The sequence below is a fragment of the Balearica regulorum genome, chromosome 9 (genome assembly GCF_011004875.1).
Source record: "Balearica regulorum gibbericeps isolate bBalReg1 chromosome 9, bBalReg1.pri, whole genome shotgun sequence".
NCBI lineage: Eukaryota > Metazoa > Chordata > Aves > Gruiformes > Gruidae > Balearica > Balearica regulorum.
The window spans coordinates 20,324,887-20,350,611 of record NC_046192.1 but is presented as its reverse complement, the minus strand read 5'-3'; the positions used below and the strand labels follow the sequence as shown (position 1 = coordinate 20,350,611).

The 25,725-nt window shown below is 36.8% G+C and overlaps 1 protein-coding gene across 1 annotated transcript; it reads right to left on the bottom strand.

The window, feature by feature from the left end:
- Nucleotides 1–105: 105 nt before the first annotated feature.
- Nucleotides 106–22,177, bottom strand: CCDC39 (coiled-coil domain 39 molecular ruler complex subunit). Its single transcript, XM_075761479.1, has 20 exons — nt 22,026–22,177; nt 21,220–21,339; nt 19,922–20,068; nt 18,700–18,858; nt 17,640–17,732; nt 17,427–17,555; nt 15,539–15,730; nt 13,795–13,898; nt 13,324–13,456; nt 9,959–10,153; nt 9,077–9,241; nt 7,632–7,769; nt 6,858–7,066; nt 5,480–5,603; nt 4,494–4,653; nt 3,284–3,390; nt 1,824–1,964; nt 1,495–1,674; nt 1,171–1,259; nt 106–567 (listed from the first exon to the last, which is right to left on the bottom strand). Exons 1-20 carry the CDS (start codon nt 22,134–22,136, stop codon nt 405–407), a joined length of 2,859 nt encoding a protein of 952 aa, XP_075617594.1. The 5' UTR covers nt 22,137–22,177; the 3' UTR covers nt 106–404.
- Between the last annotated feature and the right edge of the window lie 3,548 nt (nt 22,178–25,725).

Here is a 25,725-nt window from a genome sequence, read left to right as displayed (position 1 = left end):
CAAGGTTGATCTTGAAACAAAGCATATGTTTGCTTGCCTAGGTTGTTGCAATATAATAAAACTATTTTGACAGCAGTGACATACCAGTTTACTAAAATTTCTGGCTTTAACATAACTCTCCTTTTCATTGTAAGAAAAGTGAATTAATGGCTTCTGAAGGGTTTTTTGGATCTTTAGTTCTCCACCAGCAAAGTCAGAAAGTAATTTAAAGATTTATTTCTTTTATTACATGAAACATACGCTTAACACTTTCTCCTAGATAATTTATTGCATACTGTAAAAGAAAGTTGAAACATACATTTCTGATAGAAATTAATGCTAAGATTATCAAGGTCTATTGGCAAAGAAGTTAAGTTACAGGTTTATTAATTAAGAAGCCTTTACTGTGGCCTTCAAAAGATTACTTAAGACTTTTTTTTGTGTTTAAAAATATCTGAGGTGCCAGCTCTGCTGGCTGGCTGTGAACCAACAGTAGCAGCTTCTGCAGGAACATTGATAGGCAAGCTTAGGTTTATGACTTTGAGTGATGAAGCCTGACTAGAGCCTGAACTTGCGCTTCTGGAGGATCTGAAAGACAAAAGTTTACTCATCAGTAGACAGAGATCCCTGTATCTAAAATAGAGCTGCTACTGGTGGCTGACAATAAAGCCACCCCACAGCCGTATTTATTCTAGGTAAGATCTGCTACAATGATCTTTATAGACGTTACCATGAATCGTTTAAGTAACCTTGAGGAATGTTGGATCATAACTGATTCAGCACGGTACATGCACTATTGGTTGAATATATGTTGAGCAGGGAAAAAGCTATCAGAGCATACACGTCTGCCCTATTTAATTAGGAAAGGGAGCTCACACCACTAAGTGCAAAATGTGTCTGGAGCTCAAACTTGTGCTTTTATAATATAAAACTACTTTTCAATTGGAGCACAAAAGTAAATGTAATTATTCTGTCATTAAAATAAAACAGTAAACTGTGATGGATACTGAAGTAAACTTGTGTGCTAGAAGAATGCAGTAAACTTAAAGGCAGGACAGTATAAGGAGAAGATTTTTATAGAGATTCAGAAGACCTTCAGGAGTGAGGAATTCTGTTATTTAGGGATGATTTTGCAGGTTTAAACATTAAAAAAAATAAAACCAAACCACCCACAACATTGCTAGCACTTACCTGGTAGAAGCTAGTGAACTTTGTGTGGATGGTGATCGAGAACTTTGACTACTGCCAGCAGAACCAACTGGTGGAAGCTCTAAATTGGACTAAAAAGTTTGGAAAGAAAAAAAAAGTTGACCTAATGGTTGTATAATAGGACTGGGTATATCAGAAGGGTTCATAATCCTTTGTATTTGAAGAGATGGCAAAAGATTAATACTTCTTCCTGTTTTACTGTAAGTATAGTTTATTGTTGAATTTAGGAGTTGCCCTTGAAAGACACTCAGCAGTAGACTAGAGCTGTCACTCAAGATTTTGGTGGCAGTTACCTGGAAAGCTCACCTGGTGAAAGTACATTTGAAAGGCTGTAGTTAGATCAGGATTTGCTTCAAGAACATCGGCTAACAATTTGTTGAAGGTTCTGTTGAAGCTTTTCAGTTCACGAAGATCTATGTCTCTTTCTTCCTGTGTTTCTGTTTTAGTTTTCTTCAGAGACTGAATTTCTCTGGACAGTCTGGAGCACTTTTAACACAAATACTTTTAAAGCACTGCTAATATGAAAATGCAACACTTTTTCAGAAACCTGCTAAGTTTAAATTCTGTGGGTTTAACCATACTACTGTCTATCACTATAAAGTTAGAAGTAAGTCATCATTAATGAATATACAGACCTGTTTTTTAACCCTTTCTAGTTTTGGCTTCTGCTCTTCTATGTCTTTGTTCAGCTGCAAAATAAGAGCTTCTTTTTCCTTCTTTTGCTCTTGGAAGAGGGCCTCCTGCTTCAGTACTATATCAAAATCTTTTTCCATGCTCTGCAAATTCATTTGAACAGTAGTTTTAGTTTATAAAGCAGTTCTGATATTCTTTCACTTTTTATATTATTCTGTGGAAGGGTCTGTTGTCACTACTACTTGTTTCTAAATGTAGCTCAAGCAATTTGTACTAATGATAACACAACTCAAAACTTTGACTGTCAGACTGTTTAGTGGATAAATACCTGGATAAAGGAGACTACCAGGTGATTTACATATCTTAAAAAAAAATTAAAGGTACTATTAATGAAGTTATAAGTCTGTATTTTCAGATGTGACTGTAAAGCAGTGTCTACAAAGGACAGTTGCAATGCCTAACTTACTTACCAGTGCAAGCTATCTTAAGAAAAATAACATTGTTTCCCATGGAAAGGGATGGATACCTTTGGCTGGAATGAATAAAATCAACTCTGTAATGGTGGTTCTGTGGTTTTTTTAAAAACTAACTAGATAAAGACAGGAAAGGGTATGCCTTAACACTTCTTATATCCTGGGATGACTTACACAGGGGATGAAGATAAGTGTCTCTGTTTAATTTCAGAGATGTTATTTCTTAAGTAAGGTCTATGTCCTGTGCTGGTAGAATGAGCAATAGGGATGTTTGTTGACCTGTATCCAGTAACTCAGGGCTTAGACCAATCATGTGGAATATAACAGGGTGCCTTTGATTTCTTCTGCCTAGGAAAATTTTAACTAAAATGTCACACATCAGAGTTAAGTTGGTCTTAAGGGCCAAGTGGACTTTCTGATAACAAGGGAAACCAAGAGAAAGTCCTTAATGTGGAACATAAACACGAGCTATCCTTTAGCCTGCTACGTTAAAGAGTCAGCTAGCTTGCTTTAGCCAAATTAATACTGTTTAAACTGAAGCACCCTTAATGCTAATAAAATAGAGTATGTTCTAAGAAAAATCCTGGTACCTAGATGCCAGAGAACACAAGATGTGTGGATTTTAATCTGCAGGACTGGACAGCATGATATAATACAGTGCTTGTGTAGCATACACCACAGCTGCTTTCTTGGGTGCCAGAACAGAGCATCTGTCGATGTGCGTCTGGGATTTTGAAACTTCTGTATGTGACTAAAAAGCCTGGTTTCATTGTGATTCAATAAAATTCAAATAAGCACTCAGTCTTTGAAAAGAGAGGTAGAGCATTCTAAAAAGTCATCTCCATTCATACAAAGCATAGGATATAAGAGAAAATGGGCAAAAATTTCTCATAGAATTTCCTATTTTTTCACTAGGATGGTTTGCATGGACTTTGCAACATGCCGCTGCAGCCTTACCTGTTGGGCCAGAACTTTTGCTTATATTTTACCTGGAGATCTTCCTGAAGTTCTTTGATCTGTCTTCGTTTGTATCTGTATTTTTCATCAGCAACCCTTTTCTCCTCCTCTAGTTTTAATTTTTCCTCATACTCCTCACCTGCAGTCCCAAAGAGGCAGCATTAATGCTGGATGAGCAGTGTATACAACTCAGTTTTCACTTTAAAGTAAGTTGCACTTTAAAGTAACTGCATCACAGAGTGTTACAGGTTTAAGGGTGTTTTGTTTTTTTTTTTTTTTGAATAGTCTACTACTAATTTCAAATCACTGTGAAAAAGTAACTGGCTTCAAGAGAGAGAATGCTTTAAGAGCTACTGTTTCCAGAGCCAGCAGAGGGCACAAAAGTTAACCATTACTCATGGTGATGCTTTTTATAAGCTAAACAAAGAAGGTTCCACTGAAGGAGAGCAAGCTTATGAAGTCTTAAGTGGCAACAAAAACAGCAGGTGAAGATATTTTTTAGGATTCTGAGGAATTTCCAATATCTAAAAACTTGTAGTTAGGTAGTCCGTATTTTAAAATCTGCTGACACTACACTAAAATAGAGCAGTTTAAGTTTTACTCTTCCTCATCATTTTCCCAGAGAACAGGTTACTACTTTTTCCCCCCCCTTCCATGTGAAAATCAGAGATCACAATAGTGTGGTTAAAGGCTTGGTCTTCACCGCTAGTGTACATGTACCAAAGCTACCCGTAGCATTGCTCTGGGCACAGTTTTGTGCCCTGGCTGGCTCAGTCCCCCATGAGGCAGCCAGCAGTGGCACAGCTTCTTCTGCTTCCATCATTTGAATCACCAGCTGTGTGTGATGGACCACTACAGCAAAAGTAGTGGGTTTTGTACTGTGTGGAGTTTTATCCACTAGACCTACGTACTTCAGTGGGCACTCCTTTCTCCTAGTAACTTTTCCCCCCCCCAGTAATAATTTTTATGCTTTGCCTCTTCTGACTATTCACAAAATTTATATAGGCTTAGAGATTTTCACATCACATAGAACATAAATATTACTTAATTATACCTTACTCCGCTGTCTTCTGTGCTTATTCTGAACTATTCACAGTAGCACATGAATTACTCTCCCTTTTGCTACTATCACTTTAGTTTCTGTGATTCATTCTTTTGTGTCATGGAATTTCCCCACTATATACCTGAGTTACACCACCATCCATAACTCACACAGAAAATAGCAATTTCTGTTTTACATACTTGTCTCAGTGACTTCCTTGAAAGAGTTTTGGTAATTGCTGTTGCAGTTATTAAGTACGCACAAAGTGTTTTCCAGAGCTACAATTTCTTTCTCGGCTTTGCGGATCTTTGCATCTAAATCATCACCTTCATGTTGAAGTGCTTCCTTTTCCTGTGCAGCCTGAAAATAAAACTGACAGTTCAGGTGGCTGCAAGCATACTGAAAATATTAGGGCAATTACACAGGAGAAAAAAAAAAAAAACCCAGCCCTGCAATATTGAGGGGTTAAAATCATAGACAGATATGGGGCTTATCTCTGTTTTCTCTCAGAAAATGTGATGCAGTGAAAAAATCTCCCTAGTCGTCTGCTGTGCTGGATCTCACAGTAGCACAAATACCACAATTAAGAAATTTAGCACTTAGAAATGACAAAAAGCTGGACTTCAGAGCCAAGATCGCATCTAGAAGCATTTTGCTTTAAGAAAAAAAAATCAAAAATAATAGATTCTTGTTCCAGAATCAGGGTATTGCATTATGGTATATGCAAACCTTTTTTTTTTCCACTGAAAAGCTGACGTATGCATAGATGATTGATAAGTAAAAAGGAAAAGTTGACATTCTTCAAGGTATTTATTTTACCATATGGTATTTATATCTAAAAATAACTCTGAAGGGCAGGAGAATTTAAGGTCATGTGAGAGACTGATAAACTTGTTTTCAGTTTATAGTGGATTACCATGTGGCCAGTACTTCTTGTGTCTTTGTAAATTAATGAGCACTGAAGTGAAAATTTTCAAACTGCTCCAAATTAAACCTCCACTGACATTAGGACTGACCAGAGATTCATGTGAAATTGCTGTGTCATTTAAATAATCAACAGTGTCAAATAATATAAAACAATTAAAGTAAGTAGTAAGCAAGGAGGTTGTCTTAGTTACTTGAATAGAGCCCAGGGAGATCTATAGCTTAAATACTGGAATTATAATGAATTACATCAATAAAATACCTTAATTACATAGTAGGTATGAGTTTTCTCCTCTTCTCCTTCAGGTGGCATCATGACAACAGTAAGAATTTCATATCTGCATCTCAGCTTATCAATTTTATTTAGACGATCTTGAAATTCAGCACTGATTTATTAGGGGAAAAAAATAAATGGGTTGAGAAAGTGTTTGGCTGGTAGTGTTTTGTGGGCAGTTTAAATGACTGGTGTTATTCCAGCAGCCTGCCCGTGCACTGGGAGGCAGGCAGGGCAGTAGTTGTGCTGCTGCTGTTTTTTGTTGTTTTCCGTGTTCTCCCAGCCAAACTCATCTATTTTTTTTGTTATCTACACTTCTCTTGCAGTTCTAAACCAAGTCAAGTTTATTTTCATATTCCAGATCACTGCATCCTGGGAGGCTGTGCCACAGTCCTCCCCAAAAATTTTTAAAGGTTTGGCATTTAAATCCTACAGCTGCACAAGCTGCCCCCTGCTGATATTATCTTAATATTGCCTCTACTAGATGAGCGTAAGCAACAGTAGGCAACAACCCCAAATCAAATTATATGGAAGTATCAATTAGCTGTGTAATTATCAAAGGAAAAAGCCACACAGTCTGCACTCTGGGTGAGCAGTTAAGCTTCAGTCACACTAAATCACTCTAATTTCCTATTGTGTGGGGTGTGGTTAGCAGAGGAGTGAATAAAAAGCCTGCCAAATTTCAGCAGTTGAGCTGCTGAAGCATTGATTTTTGGCTGGATATAGATACTGGGATTTCAGAGCTAAAACTGTCCCAGATACTTTGCAGTGATTATTACAGAAGGAAAAAGTTATTTCCTATGTGGTTGCTTTATAAGAGGGTAGATATAGAATTCAGAAGATTTAATTTTGTTATATAGGACACACGATGGAGAGCTCATTTGTTGGAAAAAAACCCAACAAACCAAAACCAGACTTACTATACGAGTCAAAGAAATCAGTTTTATCAAGCAGTTGGGAGTATCCCCCTTGAAAGCATCTTTTCTGTTTTAAATACTTTGCCATACCTCCAGACACACCCAATTCACATTTTCTGATTATTTTTAAAAATGCAGGGTCACATGCATGACATTCACTTTAAAAAGATGTCTGCAACTGAGGTTTCCTCTCAGTACTGTGGAGGATCTTCACTAACAGAATAAATGGTACTCTTGTTCACCAAGTCGTTAAAGCTGTAGAGTGGATTTCAGAGAAGGGATCTCTTACTAGCCTCAACTGGCTCAGTATGTATCTTTGAGCAAGATTTATTTCATCCTCAATTTCTTTAATTGGTGACACTGGGTAAAATGCTTCTCTTTTCCAGGAAGTCCCCATACAAAATGTACTCAATAAAAGTTACAAGTTCAATTTATATAAAAATAGTTACCTTATGCGTTGCCGTTCCTGATCTACAAGTCTTATCCGGGAATCAAGCATTGCCTTATGAATCTTAATTTCCTCAGTTCTTTCTGCTATAGCTTTCTTTAACTGCAGTTTTTGTTTTTCCAGTGTTAGAACTTTCTCTGTCTTACTACACAGAGTATCTTGAAGACGGTTCAATTCTAGTTTTAAGAGATTATCTTCGACCATCATCTCCTAATTAATGCCAAAAAGGTCTCAAAATAAGAACAATGCTTTCTTAATTAAGATTATTTATAACAGTTAATAAGTTAACAATTTTTATAAAGCATCCATTATTTTATCTTTAATATATATACAACTGTAAGACTCATTTTGCTCTGCATTTAAAAGTGTTCTCACTTTCTCATTTGCTAACAGTTTACATGGTGAGTGCGATAGGGGTATATTGTTTCCTGAATGGTTTTATACAAATTCATCAGACTTTCTAATTCAGACTGAGTTATGGGTTGTTAGACTTTTCCACCTGCAGCTTGCTTTCGGTTTAGGTGGTTTCAAAGAAATTAAGCAGACCTTACAAGGAACTTTCTTAAGCAGTTAGTATCTCACTTGAACCATTATAACTGTCTTGGAATAGGTTGTAGATTCTGTAGATCTACAAGTTGTGGTGTTATATAAGCAAATTTACATATACCAAAGCTTATGAAAAGCATGAAGTGTGAACTTCGTTAGCATGCAAACACTTTGAAAAATTAAAAAAAACCCACCTCTTAAAGATCCCAGTTGCAAAATAATACTGTACCTGCTTAATGGTTTTAGCTTTTTTTAATTCCTGATCTGATCTCTCATTGAAAAGATTTAGTTCATTTATCTTGATCATCATACCATTTGTTTCTTCTCCTGTCTTCTCTATTGCTCTCTTGATGAAATGGACATCACTCTGTTTCCAAATAAGTTATGTTTAATTTATTTCAGTGAATGTAGTTTGCACCAAAAGCTACCAGTTAGTTTTAAACAAGATATTTTTAAGTCCTGGAACCAGCAACCATCATCATCTTGTGTCCATATGCTGCTCTGCAAACAGTGCCTAGAGCACTGCAGTCCTCATGCAGAGCACTGTTGCAATATTAATGGCATTGCTTGTTTTATCTGGAGTGTAGTAATTGTTATGTATGCAATATAGATCTTTCAACCAATAAGGCAATTCTAATATAATCATGTATTTTGGTCTAGATAAAAAAATGTCCAGGTATGTCTGACCATGACTTTGATATTTGTAGTTCATAAAACCATCTGCCTTTGATAATACTCCAGAGTATGAATAAATTCCTGAAGGTGTGTCTCAATGTTTGATTACACTCACTGTTCAAATTTTGCACCTCCTCAAAACTGAAGTGCCCAACATTAAACCTTGTTATTGCATGGATCTCCAGTTAAAGGGCTCTCTTCTATAAGCAGTTTCTTCCCCTCACTAAATTGATCAAATTTTTTCTTTCCTATCACTTTGAGAAACCAGTTGTGATGCTTTATTAGAAACCTGACTTTGGTCTTCATATGGTTTCTCTTTGAAAAGAGGTTTCAAAACATGCTAAAATGTAGCTGATTAACAAACAAATACATTTCTTATAAAAAGAAATTACAAATCGGCTACAGAATAACTGACCTGTTCATATCTACAAAAAAGGTGAGTGCATTTTTTAGAGAATTAATGATCACTGGGTAGTGGAAAACCAGAGAACAAGCATGTATATGCAAAATTCTCACATGAGAATAAAGACAGAAAAAAAGTATTTCTGAATTACCTATCAGGATGCGGTCAGCTAACTCAAATACCATCCCTTCAATTCAGTAATGTTACTTTGTACAATTTTAAATGCCATCTGTACTTATCATTTTACCAAAAAAAATATAAAAGTAAGTAGTAGCAGAATAACATTCTCCTATTTCTACATGGTCCTAACAACAAATTCAGACATTTGCAAGCAGTCAGTCATACCTTGAAATGAAAGCTAAACCTGCCTTTCCAACATGTCAATGCTTGTCTTTCTGCTAAGGTGCCTCAGTTGTGCAGTAATGACCTATTTTTCTGGAAAGTATAGGGAATGTATGAAGTTTTCCACACGGATTACATGAAGTTCAGATATCTTTTCATTTAATACCAAGTTATTAACTAATAAGACCCAATCTGCTTAATTTACTGGGGTTTCTAGATGTTACCCAGTCAACCTGATGTTCTAAGGAAGTTACCTGAAGTTTCTTGTGCTGCACATGTAAAACATCATACACATTTTTCTTTTCTTCTAAGGTTTTCTTAAGTTCAGCAACTTTTGCTTCCAAAACTTGTTTTTCATCTGCATTAACCTCCCCTTCTAACCGTGACAGCCGTCTCTGTACTTGCTGAATATAAAAATCCTGTTAAAATATTTTTTAAGAGAATTAATAGTCTGAGATAAGCAATTATAGGCTTCCTATAAACCTAAAACACTGGATATAAACTTGGATCTAAATGTCGGCTTTAGGACAGTCACCCAATTAAGCTATTGTTTTTATAATAATTTATGGCTTATAGACCTCATTTGAAAAATACTCTTAGATGACTGATGTGCAGTGATGGTTCAGGAGTAATCTTCTAGAAGACTATAGACAAAGCATAGTCAGCACAGTCTGCTGTAGGGAGGCTTACAGTGGAGTTGCCATCTTGCTGTTGCCAATGGATGCTGATGTAAAGAGCAAATTTTCAAAGTGATGCATAGGAAACATGCATAAAATCCAATTAGTAAATAACAGGATTTTGGCATGTACCTCTTGTATTGCTTTAAAAATTTACCCTGAGGTGTCCGTGGTTCAGTGGGATCAAAGTAAAGAACGGAGTTGAGAAATTAGTGAGAAAAGCAGCAGATCCAAAAAATAATTAAATACACAAGTGCATAATGTAGGTGATACTATAGTAAGTTTCAGATATTTCAATTTTATCCATACATTTAGAGACAGAAATAAACACTGACTTCAAATTATACAGCACGGCATTTCCAAAATGGTAAGATGTTGGCAACTATTACAGAACTCAAGCAATTTATTCTCTTTAGACCCAAGAAGCAATCATAGTATGAAAGTACATTAATATTTTACCTGGTTATATATTAATTCTTGTTGTTTTAACGCATCTTCATCAAGTCTGTGCAGTCGATTCTTAAGATTTTTAAGTGATGTTTGACTTCCCTCAATTTCTGCTAGAACACACTTCTCCTTATCCTTCTGCACCTTTAACTCTTGAGTCTTCTTGAAAAGTAGTTCTTTTAGCTGGTTCATTTCTGTTTCTTTTTCCTGGTGACAAATTAATCATTAAGTAGTAAGACACAATTAATCACATAAGAAATCATTTCTAAGGAATTACTTGCCTTTATCAATCAAATATAGGAAGAGCAAAAAATTTCAATACTATATCCATTAATATGAACATGGAATTTCATAAGTCTTCAAAATGGTTAGCAAGAAAAGTCTTTCCCTTAGAGAGAAAGTAATTTTTTTTTTTAAAACTTGGATCCTACCCTACTATTACATGACTTTTTTTTTTCATTATGGGAATGCTACTCTTTTCAGCTTTCAGAAAACTGAATTCCCATCATCCTTTCAAAAAAACCCTCCTTATTGCTTCTAGTATATGTGACTATTTGAAGAAATACAATACAAAGCTTTTCAAAGAAGAAATACAATACAAAGCTGGTTTATTAAAATTGTAACTCTGTGTGTATGCACATGTATGTACATATGTGTGTTTATATAAGTTAGAATAATTTTGTTTGAAAAATTAATTACACATTTTACAATCACTTCCTTATTCTCAGAGGTAAGTTGCCATTAACACCTAAATCAGTGCAGGAAATGAGGGTTTGGTAGGGTCTGTTACAGTAATACAATGCTGAACATTTTAAGTATCTGAAACGTACTGAAAACAAACAAAATAGAGATTATTTTCTTTTTATAACGGTAACAAGGAAGGCAACTTTATTCTTTCTCTCCCTCCTTCCACCCCCCACCTAAATAACCAAAGACCTTCCAAAGCTCAGGCTGTTCAGCATGATAGTTTCGTGTAAGGTACATCTCCAAAATGAGTGAGGTGGCATCACAATCCTGTTCCTGAAAGGCTCATTTACATTTAGCTCAAGTCTGGTACAAACTTTGAAAATGCACCTTTAAATTAATATAGCAACACAGCTTAGAATTTGCTTTTCTACATTGTTAATAACAACAACATAATAATTGATAGCTCCTTCTCTAAGAGTTCATAATCACATTCTACCAAACAATGTTTTTGTAGTTGAACTTGCTCTAAGTGCAATTCCAAAATCCAAAACTCAGGAAGTAAAAAGCAGGTGTAAGTTTAACAGGAAATCATTATGGCCTGTAACATTTTACACTGATGTCAGTGGGCTTTGGATCATGCCTGAACAAAGGAATTTAATTTCAGAAGTAAAATTATTTTCTGCACGTGCCCAATTGAGCTGTATTTCCAAAGCTAATGACAACAATGAATTCGTCTACTAAAACTGATCATGATTTGACATTCATTTTGTAATCTTTCTTGCATATCTAAATTCATTTAATTAATAGAAATTGTTTGTCTCCCTTTAAGTGAGGTTGTTAATAGAGATAAGATATTCATTAAGCTTCCCTGTGCAACAGTGTTTTGCCACAGATCGAAGAAGGAGAAATGTCACAGAACTAAAGCGCAAAATGGTGACATTTCATCCACATTGTTCCTCTAAATATCTCTTCACAGTAAATTAATAGATGCAGCAAATAACCATGTGTGTCTAATGGTGATGGAAAGCATGCTTCTGACTAATACATTACAGACATTGTTCAAGAACAGTTCATACTAGTTAAAATATTACCCTGAAGCTGTGGAGCTGCCAAGCTCAATGTCATCTTAGGTTATCCGCCACAGATGCAAGTAGAGAAACCCTGCTAATGGTTTAGCCACCCTGGTAACAGTCTTAAGGGGAAGCAAATAAGGTTTTAATCTTAATGAAATGTTCTATCATTCCAATTTGTTTTCAAATTATCTGAAAAACCAAAACAAGACATCCCCTCTCTAGTTTCTTTATGTATATTTAAAATGTATAGTTAATGCCTTGTGGAGTTAAAAAGTTTGGAAAGTAGCAATTTACTGCAAGGGATTGTTTCACATACGTGCTACAGGAAACACAAAATGGGGGGGAAAAAGAATATATGGGGTATGCACAGATACAGCATCACTTGTGTGGGAATGCCTGCTGTCACATTAATTTAACCTGGTCATTTTACAGTAAAGAAAGCTTCAGCATATCCAATACTCAACTGTCCAGAAAATTAAAAAAAAAACAAAACAATATTCTTTATCAAGTTCAGTCAGAAGCTAAGTAGTAAAATATTTTAAGAGAATTAGTAGCAAAATGACAACACAGAAACATTTTCTCAAATGTGGGAAAGTTCAGATGATTGCATTACAATATTGCATTTATTCAGAAGTCCTTTACAGTTCATCAAATGATAATAAATTAGGATATTTTTATTCCTATACTTAATTTGGGTTTTGAATTTAAAAAAGGGATGATTAGACACGTTAAAAAAATAGTTACCATATTACAGCTTGTACATGCTATAATACGTTAACAGATCAAAATCTTAATTCATCATGAAAATGAAATCTAAAGTGAGCCAGTAGTTATTTAATAGTTTGCAACAAGTTAGAAGCATCAGAGTATCATGTAGTAGAATCAATGAAGAGGAGACTAGGCCAGCCAAATCTGATTAAAAGATGTCAAAATCTTTTTTAATCCCAGTTTGCCAAAACCATAGCTCTTTGCAGGTTTGTAAGCTTTGGTGGTGGTATACTAAAGCCAAGAAGTTTTCAGTGGTAATGTTACTGAAAAGTCATCCTGACAAGACTCTCACTCCTTAATTGGTGGGAAACTGATAGAAGTTCAAGGACCCTTACTCCTCAGCAGCCCATAAAACAGAATGTTTGGAAACATGAACTCCCAGAAGAGCTAAGCAAACTACAAGATTTTGAAATTTTTCAGTATTATTACAAAGCAGAAGAAAAACATTACTATATCTTTACAATCAAATTCACCATGTTCCAGTAATTAACTTTTATTTCAATCTAGCTAAGAAGTTTTAAGTAGCTTTTAGCTGATGTCAGAGGTGAAGTGCCCTGTTCAGTACACTGATGCAGTCAGAATAGTGGGTTTATATCTGATCTGTACAATGACCATTCCAGTATCCTATGTTAATATGAGGACATCATCTTCTGAATTACTTTGACCACTTATTTTCCTCCAGACTTTTCTCAGCACAGATACTGATGTATCTACATGCATGTTTCATCATTTGATGAAATCATGTCATAGTAATACTCACATTCTATTTTAATCCATAAATGTTTGTTCTAGATAGAGCTGCAAATTCAGATGAATCATCATTTGCAGAAATCATGAAAAACATTTTACCTTGACAATTTTTTCTTCTTCCTTTAGTATTTCTTCCATCCTCAAAGCTTTGTCTTCTGAACTGAGCGTCTCCTCAGTCACAAGCTTCAGCTCATTGGAAAGACTTGCATTTTTTTCTTTAAGAAAGCTTAATCTACACAAAATTACATGATTTAACAAGTTAAATGTATGTTGCATATCCAACACTGCCAAAACCAAGCAACATACCTTACTGAGCAGTTGCCTAATAAAGCAGGCCAAACTTGAACCTATGATAACCGAGGCCCTAACTGATTTTTTCATGCCCTTTAAAAACAAGGATTACCAGGAGTATTTCCTAAATTGCCCATTGCCAGAAACTATGCAGGACATGAAGTAACCAGAAAGTTGGAGGTTTTAATCATCAGCATCATTTAAGGTTCTTTGTTAGCTCAAGAATTTGATTATATTACTAACCCCTACAAATGATATTTGTAAAGGTCTGTTTCTTACCTGGCTTGTTTTTTCTGAATTTCTTTCTTCAAATTGGTTACTTGTGTTCTCAAAGACTCTAGATCAGCAGCAGTTCTGTCCACAGTGGATTTCAAAGCATCCAGCTAATAAATTACAAAATGGAGCAATCAAGCTCTTATTTACTTTGGTATGTGTTAGGATATTTGAAATTGTAAGGACCTATTTACTTGAAAGTATCCAATTTCTTTTTAACAATATTTTTCAAATGAGAAATGCTGCAAATTCTGAGGTGCTGTAAATCAGCACAGCTAGTAAACTCAGTAGACTAATTTACATAATCTGAATACTGGGAGAAAATAAGAATACAGAATGAATTATGAAGGTGCTATATGGGCTGCAATTCTTGCCTAGCAGCATCTGTGTAAGTGGAACCATGGTTTTATAGAGCACAGCTCACTGATGAGGTTCTTTGTGAACATGGATACCCTTATATATATCTAATAAATGTTTCTAATTAAAACTTTTTTTTGGGTACATAAAATTGTTTTGATTAAGGGAATACTGTTACAGACATTGAATTTGGTAAAAAATGCATGACAGCAAACAGCATAGGAGTACTTTACAATCAATAGCTCATTAGTCTTCACAATATCACTTAACATTGTAAATGTAATTGTTTTCACTTTCACAGATGATGAAACCTGACCAAGGGTATATATATAGCAGACTTCTCTGTACCAAAATGAGAAACTGGGAGGTTACAAGTAGTGAGCTGAACTGTAAGTCTGTTTCTTTCCTTGTTTCTCACTTGCTTGCCACGGATATTCTAACACCTGATAACTGGAGACTCTTCTCATTATCACATTATGTAGTATTAATTGTAAAAAAATTCAAGCAAGATCTCACAGCTTCGAAATGAAAACATACTAATTCTGTGAACCTTGAAGTCTGCATGAATTATAGGGTAATCTAATAGCCTATACCTTGTTTGAGCTACCTACAGTTTAATTAGGATATCAGTTTATGAACTATCTGCTACAGAAAAGCTATCCAAAGTTAAGGCAACAGCAGATGCAGCGTTTTTGGTTTGGGTTGTTTTTTGTTTGGGGGTGGGGGTTGGTTTGTTTTGGGGTTTGGGGGGGGGGGGGGCTGGTTTGGGGTTTTTTTGTTTGTTTGGCTTTTGTTTGGTTGTTTTTTTTAAATTAAGCAGCGCACTTCATTCCTAGCTTTAAGTGCAGATTAAATGTGAGTAACAGAGTAAGTATGGACAGCATCAAGCACGGCTTGTTCACAGGGCAGCCCTATCCTACTGCCTTTTGATTAGAAAGCCATGTGAAAGTGTTTGGGATTTTTTTTCAATAATTTTAACCTGACTACAAGGACATCAACACTCACTTCTGAGAGCACAGGACAGGAGTTTTTCAGAATCCAGAAAAGATTTCTCTCATCTTTAGACAATACTGCAGTGTACATATGCTAAAGGCAAGACACACCTCCTTCTGAAGCATCTAACAGTGTTACACCATTTAAGAGAAAATTCATGCATTTTATACCAACACAACAGAGAATACAAGCTAATCTCTTCACCACTATCAGTGAAAGGATTAAGTTGAAGCTTCAGATCCCAATAACCATGAGTAGACTGAGAAGAGCAGACATTTTGTTGAATTATTAAGAGTCCAGTCTAAAACCAGAGAAAAGCAAATGTTATTCCTGTATTTCCTCTGTCTAGTCAAAAGTTACAGTTTCAGTCTGTTTTTCTGAACTGTTTGGTCATCCTTACCTCATCCTGGAGCTGAACCCTGTAAGTATCCTGAGTTTGATACTCATTTCGGAGGCTGGTAGCTTCCCGTTCAGCAGAATAAATCTTCTTTTCATATTCCGTATTATTAAGAGTTTCATTTACCAAAAAGGAAGTCTTCTCTTTCAGCAGAATTTCTTTCTCTCTGATCTCCTGTTTGATCTCTTTTATTAGCTATCAGGATAAAAACATTTTAGATTTACTTGCATTAGTTAAGAAGTGTTAGATTAATACAGGGTACAACCAGAAGATAGATTGCTCTCAAGACTACTCTTTGCATGCAACAGCCCAGCTACCACATCATTCTTAAATTACTTTATTGCACTAATACATCACAACACCAAATACTACAATTGTTTTAGATTGGAAACTTCTAAAATATTCAAATAATCTCAAAAAACATGACACTATAAACTTGTATGAAATAAAAATAAGTTTTGATTGATTGAATAGGGAAAGAAAACCAAGCTATGTGAACAAAACTCCAGATAGATAGATTTGAAATGGAGGAAATGCAAGAGGACAATTACCAACAGTAGTGATACTTACTTTAGCTGACAGATTTATAGCTATTCAGTGAAAGTTGTGTATTTTGAAAGGTTAAGCAAAAGATTAGCACCTAGGAAAATCATACTGTAGTTCTAATTAAAAAAAAAGTTAATAATCTTTTTACAAAAGCATCAGTAGGGCTATTCTATGGACGACTAATATATGGAAGGTTGGCCAGAGCTGGGGGCTTTTGTTGGGTTTTTTATATCTGTTTTTTTGTTGTTCTTTGCAGGAATCTTCTGACCTGAAATAATATGACATCCAAAATATTTCAGCTAAATTAGACCATTATATTTTCTGTTTGGTAATATTTCTTCTGGCTTGTAATTTTCTATTTCTATTATTGCTTTTTTTTAGTGTTATATCTTAAGCTTGTTTAAACCATGTGGGCAACTTAACAAAGCTGATATTCTTTCAGCAGAAAAATGTCATACTAGCAGAGCTAAGATTTTAGGTAGAGCCTTCTTGAACATGCAATTATGCTTTCCCTCCCCTTCAGAAAAAAAAAAAAAAACCACCAAACATTGTTACTTAAGAATCCACATTTATACAAATTTTTCTCTACACTGATCCTTCAAGCTTTTTCTGGTGCATCTGTTCTATTGCCCTGCAGAACTTTCTGAGGAGTTCACACTTCTCCTGACAAAGCCAGGATAAAATATACTTTATTTGTATCTCTTGCCATTGTACCATCTGTGCATAAGACACTGACGAAACCAACGAAGACTATATATTTTAGAAAGTAATACTGACTCATAATGTCCAACAGCACCTGTTTTGGATTATGAGTGCTGTTGCTTCTCACCATGTGCAGAATGTACTTAAGGACCAATTTTTAACCTTAATGTGATTATTTAGCATAATTCTTCCATAAATAGTAGTCATGCATTTGTTCACAGAGGTAGAAATACTCGTTCCTTCAATTCTAAATATTCCAGACACAGAATCCCCTCCTTGCAGCTGACTGTCCTTATTCTCTAAGAAACAACATTCCATTTTGTTGCTGCTTAGATCAAAGAAAATACTGAAACTGGCATGCTTTGCATTTTCCAACAACCTTGAGACTGAAAATTAAACCTTGCATAGTATCAAGCAGAGCACCATTACTTACACTGAGAGATACTACTTTCAAAATAAATTCTGAATACAATTCAGTAACAGCTGAACTTTAAAGCACCTTAATAAAATAGAAGTAAACACAAAGAGAACACTGAACATCTAAAAGACCAAATCATTCTATGCGTGAGTGGCAAAATTCTTATCAATATCAGACACAAAAGCAGGGTGATTCACTGATATGGATCAGTTACAGCAGTTTTACCAAAGCACAATGATCAATCTGTTGATCTCTTTTTTGCATCTGCTGTACTGTGTTCTCCCACTGCCTGATGACTTCTTGCCTTTCTTGATGAACTCTGCGAAAATCTTCAGCTGTCCTGTCAAGCTCTATCTGTTTAAAAGAAAGCACTCCCATGATTTCTATGTTAAAAAATTCACATATAACAAGATATTTTCAAGAACCTTAAGCACAAACCTGAGCTGTTATGGTTTCTGTATACTCATTATCAAGAGCTCTGCGCTTCTGATTTGCTTCCATGGTCAACTTTTCTACTTGAAGGGTTAATGCCTAAAATGAAAGGATATGAAAAAATAATGTATTTGAAAATATATTGTCTTATAAATTCTTAAAGCTCTACTACAATTAAGGGTTGAATTTTCGAGGCATCAATTTTATTGTGTTTTAGAAAACAAAAAACTGAGAATCTAGCCTCCCAAATTTTCAGTCATACAAGAGGCCATAATCTCTTGTCAGCCCTTGGGACCAGACTGCAGCAAAGCCTAAGTAACCCTCCACCATGTATAAATGTGTATGTGGTGTCCATCCTCAGCATCAGCTATTTCACTTTTCTATTCCTACTGTGCTGTGTGACTTGGTAATGTAAATTATATCAGTGAGGCTGTTTATGTAAGCTTAAGTTTTTGGGTTAAGTACTTAATGATAAATAATCAAATTTCTCCTCCCTGCATTTAAAGGCTTAAAAGAATATTAACCAGGGTTACTTATCTCCAAATTAATAATATCCTTGAGAACTAACCCTTATAAAGTCTGAACTTGTGACTGGAGTGTCTATTTATACCATCTTTCATTACACCAGGCAGCTTTACTGAAGTAGCCATAGTTTGTTCTCCGTAATATTAACAAATTCAGTTCTAATGGGAAAATCTAAACTATTTGTCCATACTTGGCATGCATTTTTGAAAAAAACGCCTCTCTCAGTTCAGTGGCACTGTTTTTGAGAATTTATTATCTATTTGTGAACTCTCAGAAAAATGAACACTTAAATTTTACCCAGATGAACAAACAATTTAATGTCCTTAATTATGCCTTTCCCCTTTTGTAAAACCTGGTCTCTCTGACCTTTAAAATGAACCTCATATGTAATTGCACTGTTGTGCTAAGTGGAAACCAGTTTAAAAGTGCTGTTGTACAAAATCTTGTCTCCATCTTACCTAACCTGATAATGTAACAAGGTCTTCAAATGCTAAAATGGTTCTCTGTTTTGTTTCTGAAAATTGCTATCATTTCTACTTACTCCCAGTTTCCCTTCATCTTGTTGTGCATACTTCTGGATTGTGATAGCGTCATTATCGTTACGATTTGATTCCTTTATCCAGCTCTCCAGAACTTCCTCATCACAGTTCATCTGTTGTTTTAAGTTTTCCAACTTCTTAGTGGTTTTATTTATAGTGTTCTAATAAAAGTAGAGATAAATTCAAGGGTTAATATTAGATGTCTAGTATTTTATTTGAATAGTAATTGAAACAAGCAGTTCAAGCTACTGTAACAAGTTTACACGCATTTTGTCATCAATAGAATTGCTAGTTTCCTTTTTTGCTAATTGTGTCCTACACTTGAGGAATGCTAATAGATGTCCTGGTCTTAAAGAAGAAACAAGTTACCACAAACCTAAAATGCAAATAATTTTAAACAGAAAAGACAACCTCTGGTGAGATAATACTGATATGCAGGATATTTATTCCCCATAACAAACTGATCTGAGACATCATAGGGTAAAGTTTCTTCCTCACACACTAAGGCCCAGTTCTTGGATCCTTATCCTGCATATCAATTTACAAATGGCCCTAGGCGACTGTGAAGAGACTTCCTGACGCAAATATGAGAGAATCTGCATCTAGCTGAATAGCAAGGGTATCTTCATCCTGCTACGCATTCTGAGAGACTGGGGCTTGCAAGCAAACTTAATGAGGGAGGGCAAATGAAAAAAAAAAAAAAAAATTATTCATGGAGAGAAAAAGATAGTTCCATTAAATAGACCTCCCCCCCCCCCGCCCCCGTAATTAGATAGCATTATATTACTTTTTTGGTTTGGTGGTTTTTTTCTTTTAACATAAAGCGAATTTTTTATTTTGAAGTCATGCCTCAAGTTTATTTTATGGGGGGAAGAAGATTTGCTACCAACAATTTAATTTTTAAACCATAAAGAAAATATGTGTGAGAATTAACAAGATGGTGATATGGATGTGTGGCTGTGTATCTGGCATTAAGAACTGAAGTCTTTCAATATCTAGTTAATATTTGCTACGTCTTGACTAGTCTATGCAAGGACATCCTCAGTGTAATTCTACTTGCCTACACAGAGAAAAGCACATCCAGATCATTTATAAGTTTCTAAGTTTTAATTGTAATTACCTATTCTTGACTTTATACTATTATTTCTGTAAGTTCAAGTGAGGACAACTCATAAAATCTAATTGCAATACAGGTGTTCCCTTACAAAAAAAATTAAACCTTACTTCTTGACTGTTTTTCTTTTCTCTTAAGGAAACTATCTCATCTTCCATTCGTTTAATATCACTTTTGAGACGTCCACATTCTCTCTCAGCAAGGGCTTTAAAGTGTTGTTCAGTTTCAATTTCATTCTCTCTGGCTTTGTAAAGAGACTAGAGAATAATACAGTTCAGCATTTTACAATAAACAAAAAGGCACGTATCAATAAAAAACTTTTTTTTTTTTTTTTTACATACAACCAAATCCCAAGTCAGAGATGGTATGATTTTATCATGTAAATATAGGAATTTTCAGACCAACTTTATTGTTTGGATTTTAGTATCTTGAATATATATATTCTAATATATATACACACACACTGTATTGTATCAGATATGCACAGATCAACCATTTATAGCCCTAAAAATTCAATTCAAAGATATTTCACCCAAGATTCAGAATCTTAATCTTTCCAAATCAAAATCTTAGTCTCTTGATCACCAGCAGCTTTAGGTCAGATTCAGGAGGCACAGCAAAAGAAATCATTTTATTGCTTTGTGCAGACAGACCACCACCAGGCTGGCCTAGAGCAGTATCTCTAAACTGTCTCATCTGTCTGACAAAACTGATTTAACAGGGGTTTTCTTCCTTGTATAATAACAAATTTATTACTTATTAGAAGCTTCTCTTAAATAGAGACTAGTATGTGCTGTCTCTTTATGTGCAGATTAAAACTTGACTCTAACACATAAAAAAATTAAAAAGTTGTTCAGCTGCAGGAAAGTTTAAGACTTTTTCACCTTGGATATTTTACCTAAAAGGTGCGCAGCTTTGACTCGGGACTCTTTAGATATCTGACTCACCTATTTTGGCCAATTGACTCTGAGTGTAAGAAGTGAAAAACTTGCAGCTTAACCATCTCACTTCATTTTTCATGTCCATGAATTACGCCTTCACTAGCATTTCAACATTTGACCACTATAAATATTATGAATTTGTTTTTCCCTTACACTGATGTTTTATTTACCTTGACCAATCTTTTCTCATCATCTACAAAAGTCCCCATTCATAAAGAATTCTAAAATTCATCCTTCTTGGCCTTCTTGTAGGTACAGTCATTTAATCTCGGGTGGTCTTTTTAATGACCATCAAATAATTTCACTGAGAAATACAGTTTAACTTTTGTTTCCTGTGGAAGCCCTGGAATAAAGGTCTGAGAAATCTCCAACAAAGCTGGCAAAATATATAGGGATACCAGCTGCAGAAAGATACTCGGGTTACAAGTCTGCCTGATAAAATGAGTCTGCTAGAGGTAGCGGTTTACCTGAGTGAAGCTGAACTCTTGTCTTAGGTTTTTCAAATGAGATGTCATTGCTTCTATACGCTCTTTGAAGTCAGTCAACTCATTTTGCAGGTTTACTTTTTCTTTTTGCATCTTCTGCAGCTATTTAAGAGTTAGAATTGTCAAGTAACTACTTTTCATTGAGCGCTTATTACTTGCAACTACTTAAAAATATAGTCATTGCACTTACTAATCAAAAAACATACATATATACTACATGCCTCTAAAGTAATGAAATGAGAGATTTCAGAAGAAAAGGTAGTGGCACATTTTTGCCATAAAGTACTTTCCTTATCATCAAGATAGCCAAAATCGCCAGAGCATTACACTGCTGGGCAGACATTCACCGCTCGCCCAGAAACACCACAGAACAACCTCGAGCTTTTGCACGGGACGGGAGCGCCGCAGCCAACACCCTGCAGGTACGCGACTCCCACGCTTTAAGGCGAAGACCTCGCTCCCCGTTTCCCCCCACGGCTCCGCGGAACTCGTGGATTTTCCCTCCCTCCCTACCCGGGCCCCGGCGGGCAGGGCATGGCATGGCATGGCAGGGCAGGGCAGGGCAGGGCGTAGCAGGGCAGGGCAGCCCGGCCGCGGCGGGGAAGGCTCCGTGCGGCCGCGCGCCCTGAGACGGGCGGGGAGGGGCAGGGCGCCGGCGGCCCCCTCAGAGCCGAGGGGCCAGTCCGCCCTGAGGCGGCGGCGGGGACAGCCCTGCGGGGGCGCCCTCTGGAGCCGCTGGCGGGAGGCGGATTCCTTCTCTCCCTCCCCGGCCGCAGCCCCGTGCTCACTTCGTCTTCCAGCGCCTTGTTCTCCGCGTTGGCCACGGGGATGGCGTAGCCATCGTCCCAGCGGAGCTCGGCCAGCACTGAGGCGGTGGAGCGGCTGCTGACGCTGTCCATGGCCGCTGGCGGCCGAAGGCGAAGGGGAATCGCAGCAGGGCCGGGCCTGACGTTGCCGGGCCCCTTAGCAACGGCGAGTCCCCAGCAACCGACCAAACGGGAGCCGCCTCCCGCCCCGCCTCGCGGCCGGCCCTTCCTGCCTCGCGCCGGCCGTTGGCGGCGTCTGTCCTGCGGCCTCTCAGCCCGGGAACGGCCTCGGACCGAGGTGACCTGGGCTCACCGAGTTTAGAAATTTGTGGTCTAAGTGCCTATACCAGCTCATGAGTAGGGCTGTTGTGAGCGGGGTTACCAGAGCTGCCTGGAGACAATGACCTTGTCTATAGTCGCTTGTAACCACGCTGAAGGGGAAGGCGTCAGACCCAGTGCTTCAGCTGAGGCACCACTGGCAGCACCTCAGAGACCTTCCAGACTCAATAGCCTCCCTGCCAGGGCACCACTGCATCACAGCTGCATCAAATCTGGGGTCAGACCAGGCAGGATAGCTCACCTGTTGCTGATAAAACCTAACAGTAGATATCTAGTATCAACAGGTAGGTTTCCTGAGCCAGAGATTGCATTCAGGTGACCATAAACACTAATGTCATACCCTCTATAAACTTGGCTGCTATCTTTTTGAACCCATCTGTACTTCTGAGTTCCAAATCATCCTGTGCCATTCAGTTCTATCATTCATGGATAGAGCAAGGCATGCTAGTCTTAGCAGGAAGCATCATCTTGCTGCAGAAACCCTTTGTTGGTGACTATTTGCCCTATTGTCTGGCTGAAACATCAGAAAAGACATTAAAGGAATTAATCAAAACATGATTTAAAAGTGCCTGAGTAAAACAGCAATAAGCACTGACAAATGGTTAGGAACTGGTTTGGAGGAGCAAGGAGTCTGCAATGAGGTTTGTTATAAAATATGGGACTGTGGCATAGTAGCAACTCTAACCATAACAGGAGACATTGATCTTGTAGATAGATGTATAAGTTGTGGAAAATATTTTCAGAGAAGAAAAGATTGCTGAAGAACAGTGAAAGTCAGGCCTGATAAGGATGCACCAAAATGGCAATTCGCTGTATTGTGCAGATTATTGCTGGCCTTTGATTGTTGGTCACTTCACTGATCACCCCTCTCAGAAAAGTCTTGAGTTATTCTTAAAAGTATTGGGGAAAACAAACAAACAAACAAAAAACAACCAACAAACCAACAACTGTGTGAAGAGGCACATAGTTTCTTAAAAATAGAGGAATGGTACAGGGTTTAGTGCCTCAAGCTACCTGTGAAACAAATACAGAGGTCATGAGGAGAAAATTTTTGCCTTACATGGCATGGTGGGCTATGGATGGTCTAAGAGGTGCTGAGTAATAGTTTTGAAGAAGCAAGCTTGCCAGGAAAATGTAGTGGCTCAAGACAGTAACTGGCAGCAAGCAGCCTCCTGTCGCCTTCTTGTATGCCCACTGGGATGTGTGAAGTTGTGATGGCCAAAGTCCTCTGTTTTGATCTCCTTGCCGTACACTTTTACAGTCTGCAGCTCAGTGATGATGTCTGTCTGATTGTGAGGATCATGTGCAAACAGTTACTGTCTTCCAGAGGAATGTGGAATGATTCGATCTACATTACCGCTGTGGCCAATACAAAGATGGTCATCTGCAGGAGGATAAAAGATAGCTGAGATATGTGGCCATTAAGAAGAAGGGAAATTTCTATAGGCACAAAAATCAAGCTTCTTAAAATATTTGTATTCTTGATTCTAGTATATGTGAAAGAGTCTTCTAGAAGATTGATGTGTGTAGACAGCTGGCTTTTCAAAATGAATTCTTAGGACTAGGAGCTCTCAGCACTGTATATCAGAAATGGGGATAAGCACAAAAGGGATCAGTGCAGGGGTGATGCATTGGTGTGATAACAAGGTGGAAGCTCCAGCTGTTTGGAAGGTGTCAGGTGAAAGGGCTGCCTGCTAAGTACTGTGCTTTTTGACCCGCTGGAGGATAGCGTGCCAAGAGCTAGGTATTGCAGAGTGCAGTTGGGTGACCTGACTGAATGAAAAGGTTGAATTTCAAAGACACTACAAGCTACTAGAAAGACAGCAGAGACTACAATGGCACATCACTGTGTACGTATTAGGGGCCCCTTCCTTTCCTACCCAAAATGACAACCTCCTTTTACTCACTGTATGTGCAAAATAAATGCAACTCGCCCTGCAGGGATTTTAAATTAACATCTGTAATGCAATGTGGCATTGCAGTGATTAGCACCTGATAATGTTGTGTTACCCAAGCAGAGCTTGTGTGTTAAATAACACATGAGCTCACGTAGTGCCCAAGAAGAAAGCAAATTATCGGGTAGCTGTTTGTTATTAGGTGAAGCCAGTTCTGTTCACTAAAAGACAGGCATCCAGTGAAAAAATGGTAATTTATAATCATGTACCATAATGCATACATGCAAGAAACCAAATCAAATCAATCTCGATGCAGTTATTTAAAATAAATACCAAACTTTTGAATTTTTGTAAACATAAGTGTTCTGTTCATATCTTTTTTTTGTGAGTACAGTGTTTATAGATAGTGCCTGAAAAGTATAAAGTCTTATATGAGTGAAGAGTATTATTTCACAATTTTCATGGAAATTCCACACCCCTTGATTTCTCTTGCCTGATCCTGGCTAAACAAATCTCCATTATATGCTTTTGTTTGTATGGCTTTTCCCTTCTGCCTGTGGTAATATATTTGGTAAATGCATAAATGTTTGACAGACATGCTAATCCAGCAGATGGTGCTGCATGTCTGTGTATTTCAGGGGGTTTGTTGTTTTTTTTTAACAGCAGCAGTTATCGACCTCTCAGTTAAAAGGGAATATATAATTCCTATTCTTCTATTTATATATATATGTATATATACAGAAGGGTTTTTTTTTTCTAAATTATGTGTGTTATTTTTAAAGCTGTTAGAGAAACAAAAGTAATTGTAACATGACAAACTATTTTCCTCTGTTAACATTCCTTTTGGATTGAATCTTCAATTATGTAGACCACTGTGCCCATTTGTTCAAATTACATGAATGTAAACCCACTGTTTCTGGCCTTTAAAAGACTTACAGCTCCTCTTATGCCTGTTAAAAAAAATAATTTCCTTTTTTGTTTGTTTGTTTATGTCCAAGCTCCTTAAATGATTATCTGTGTGAAAATAAAGATTTCAATTATGATCTGCTTTCTAACAAGTGATACTTTAGTTATCTAAAATACATGAAAACATTTTTTTCTTGACTGTACATCTAGGCCATCTACTGAAAAAAAAAGACTCATTTAAAGGGTTATTGGATTATTTATAACTAACTCAGTGTAGCCAGTTAGTGTCATTTAATCACTGTTTATTATAAATTTCCCAAGCAAACCTTTTCCTCTGTAAGTCGCAGGGCATTTGATAATGGGATGTAATGGGACACATTGTATCTTTTTTTTTTTCAGGTGGGTGCACTAAGACTGCTAACACAATGGAAGAGGCAAAAATGGGAAGAGAGATTGAGGGGACTGCACAAGTGAGTATGAGATCAGAACATGGAGGAAGTCTGAAGGATGGAGAATCTGGCATGGTAATGACTTATGTATTG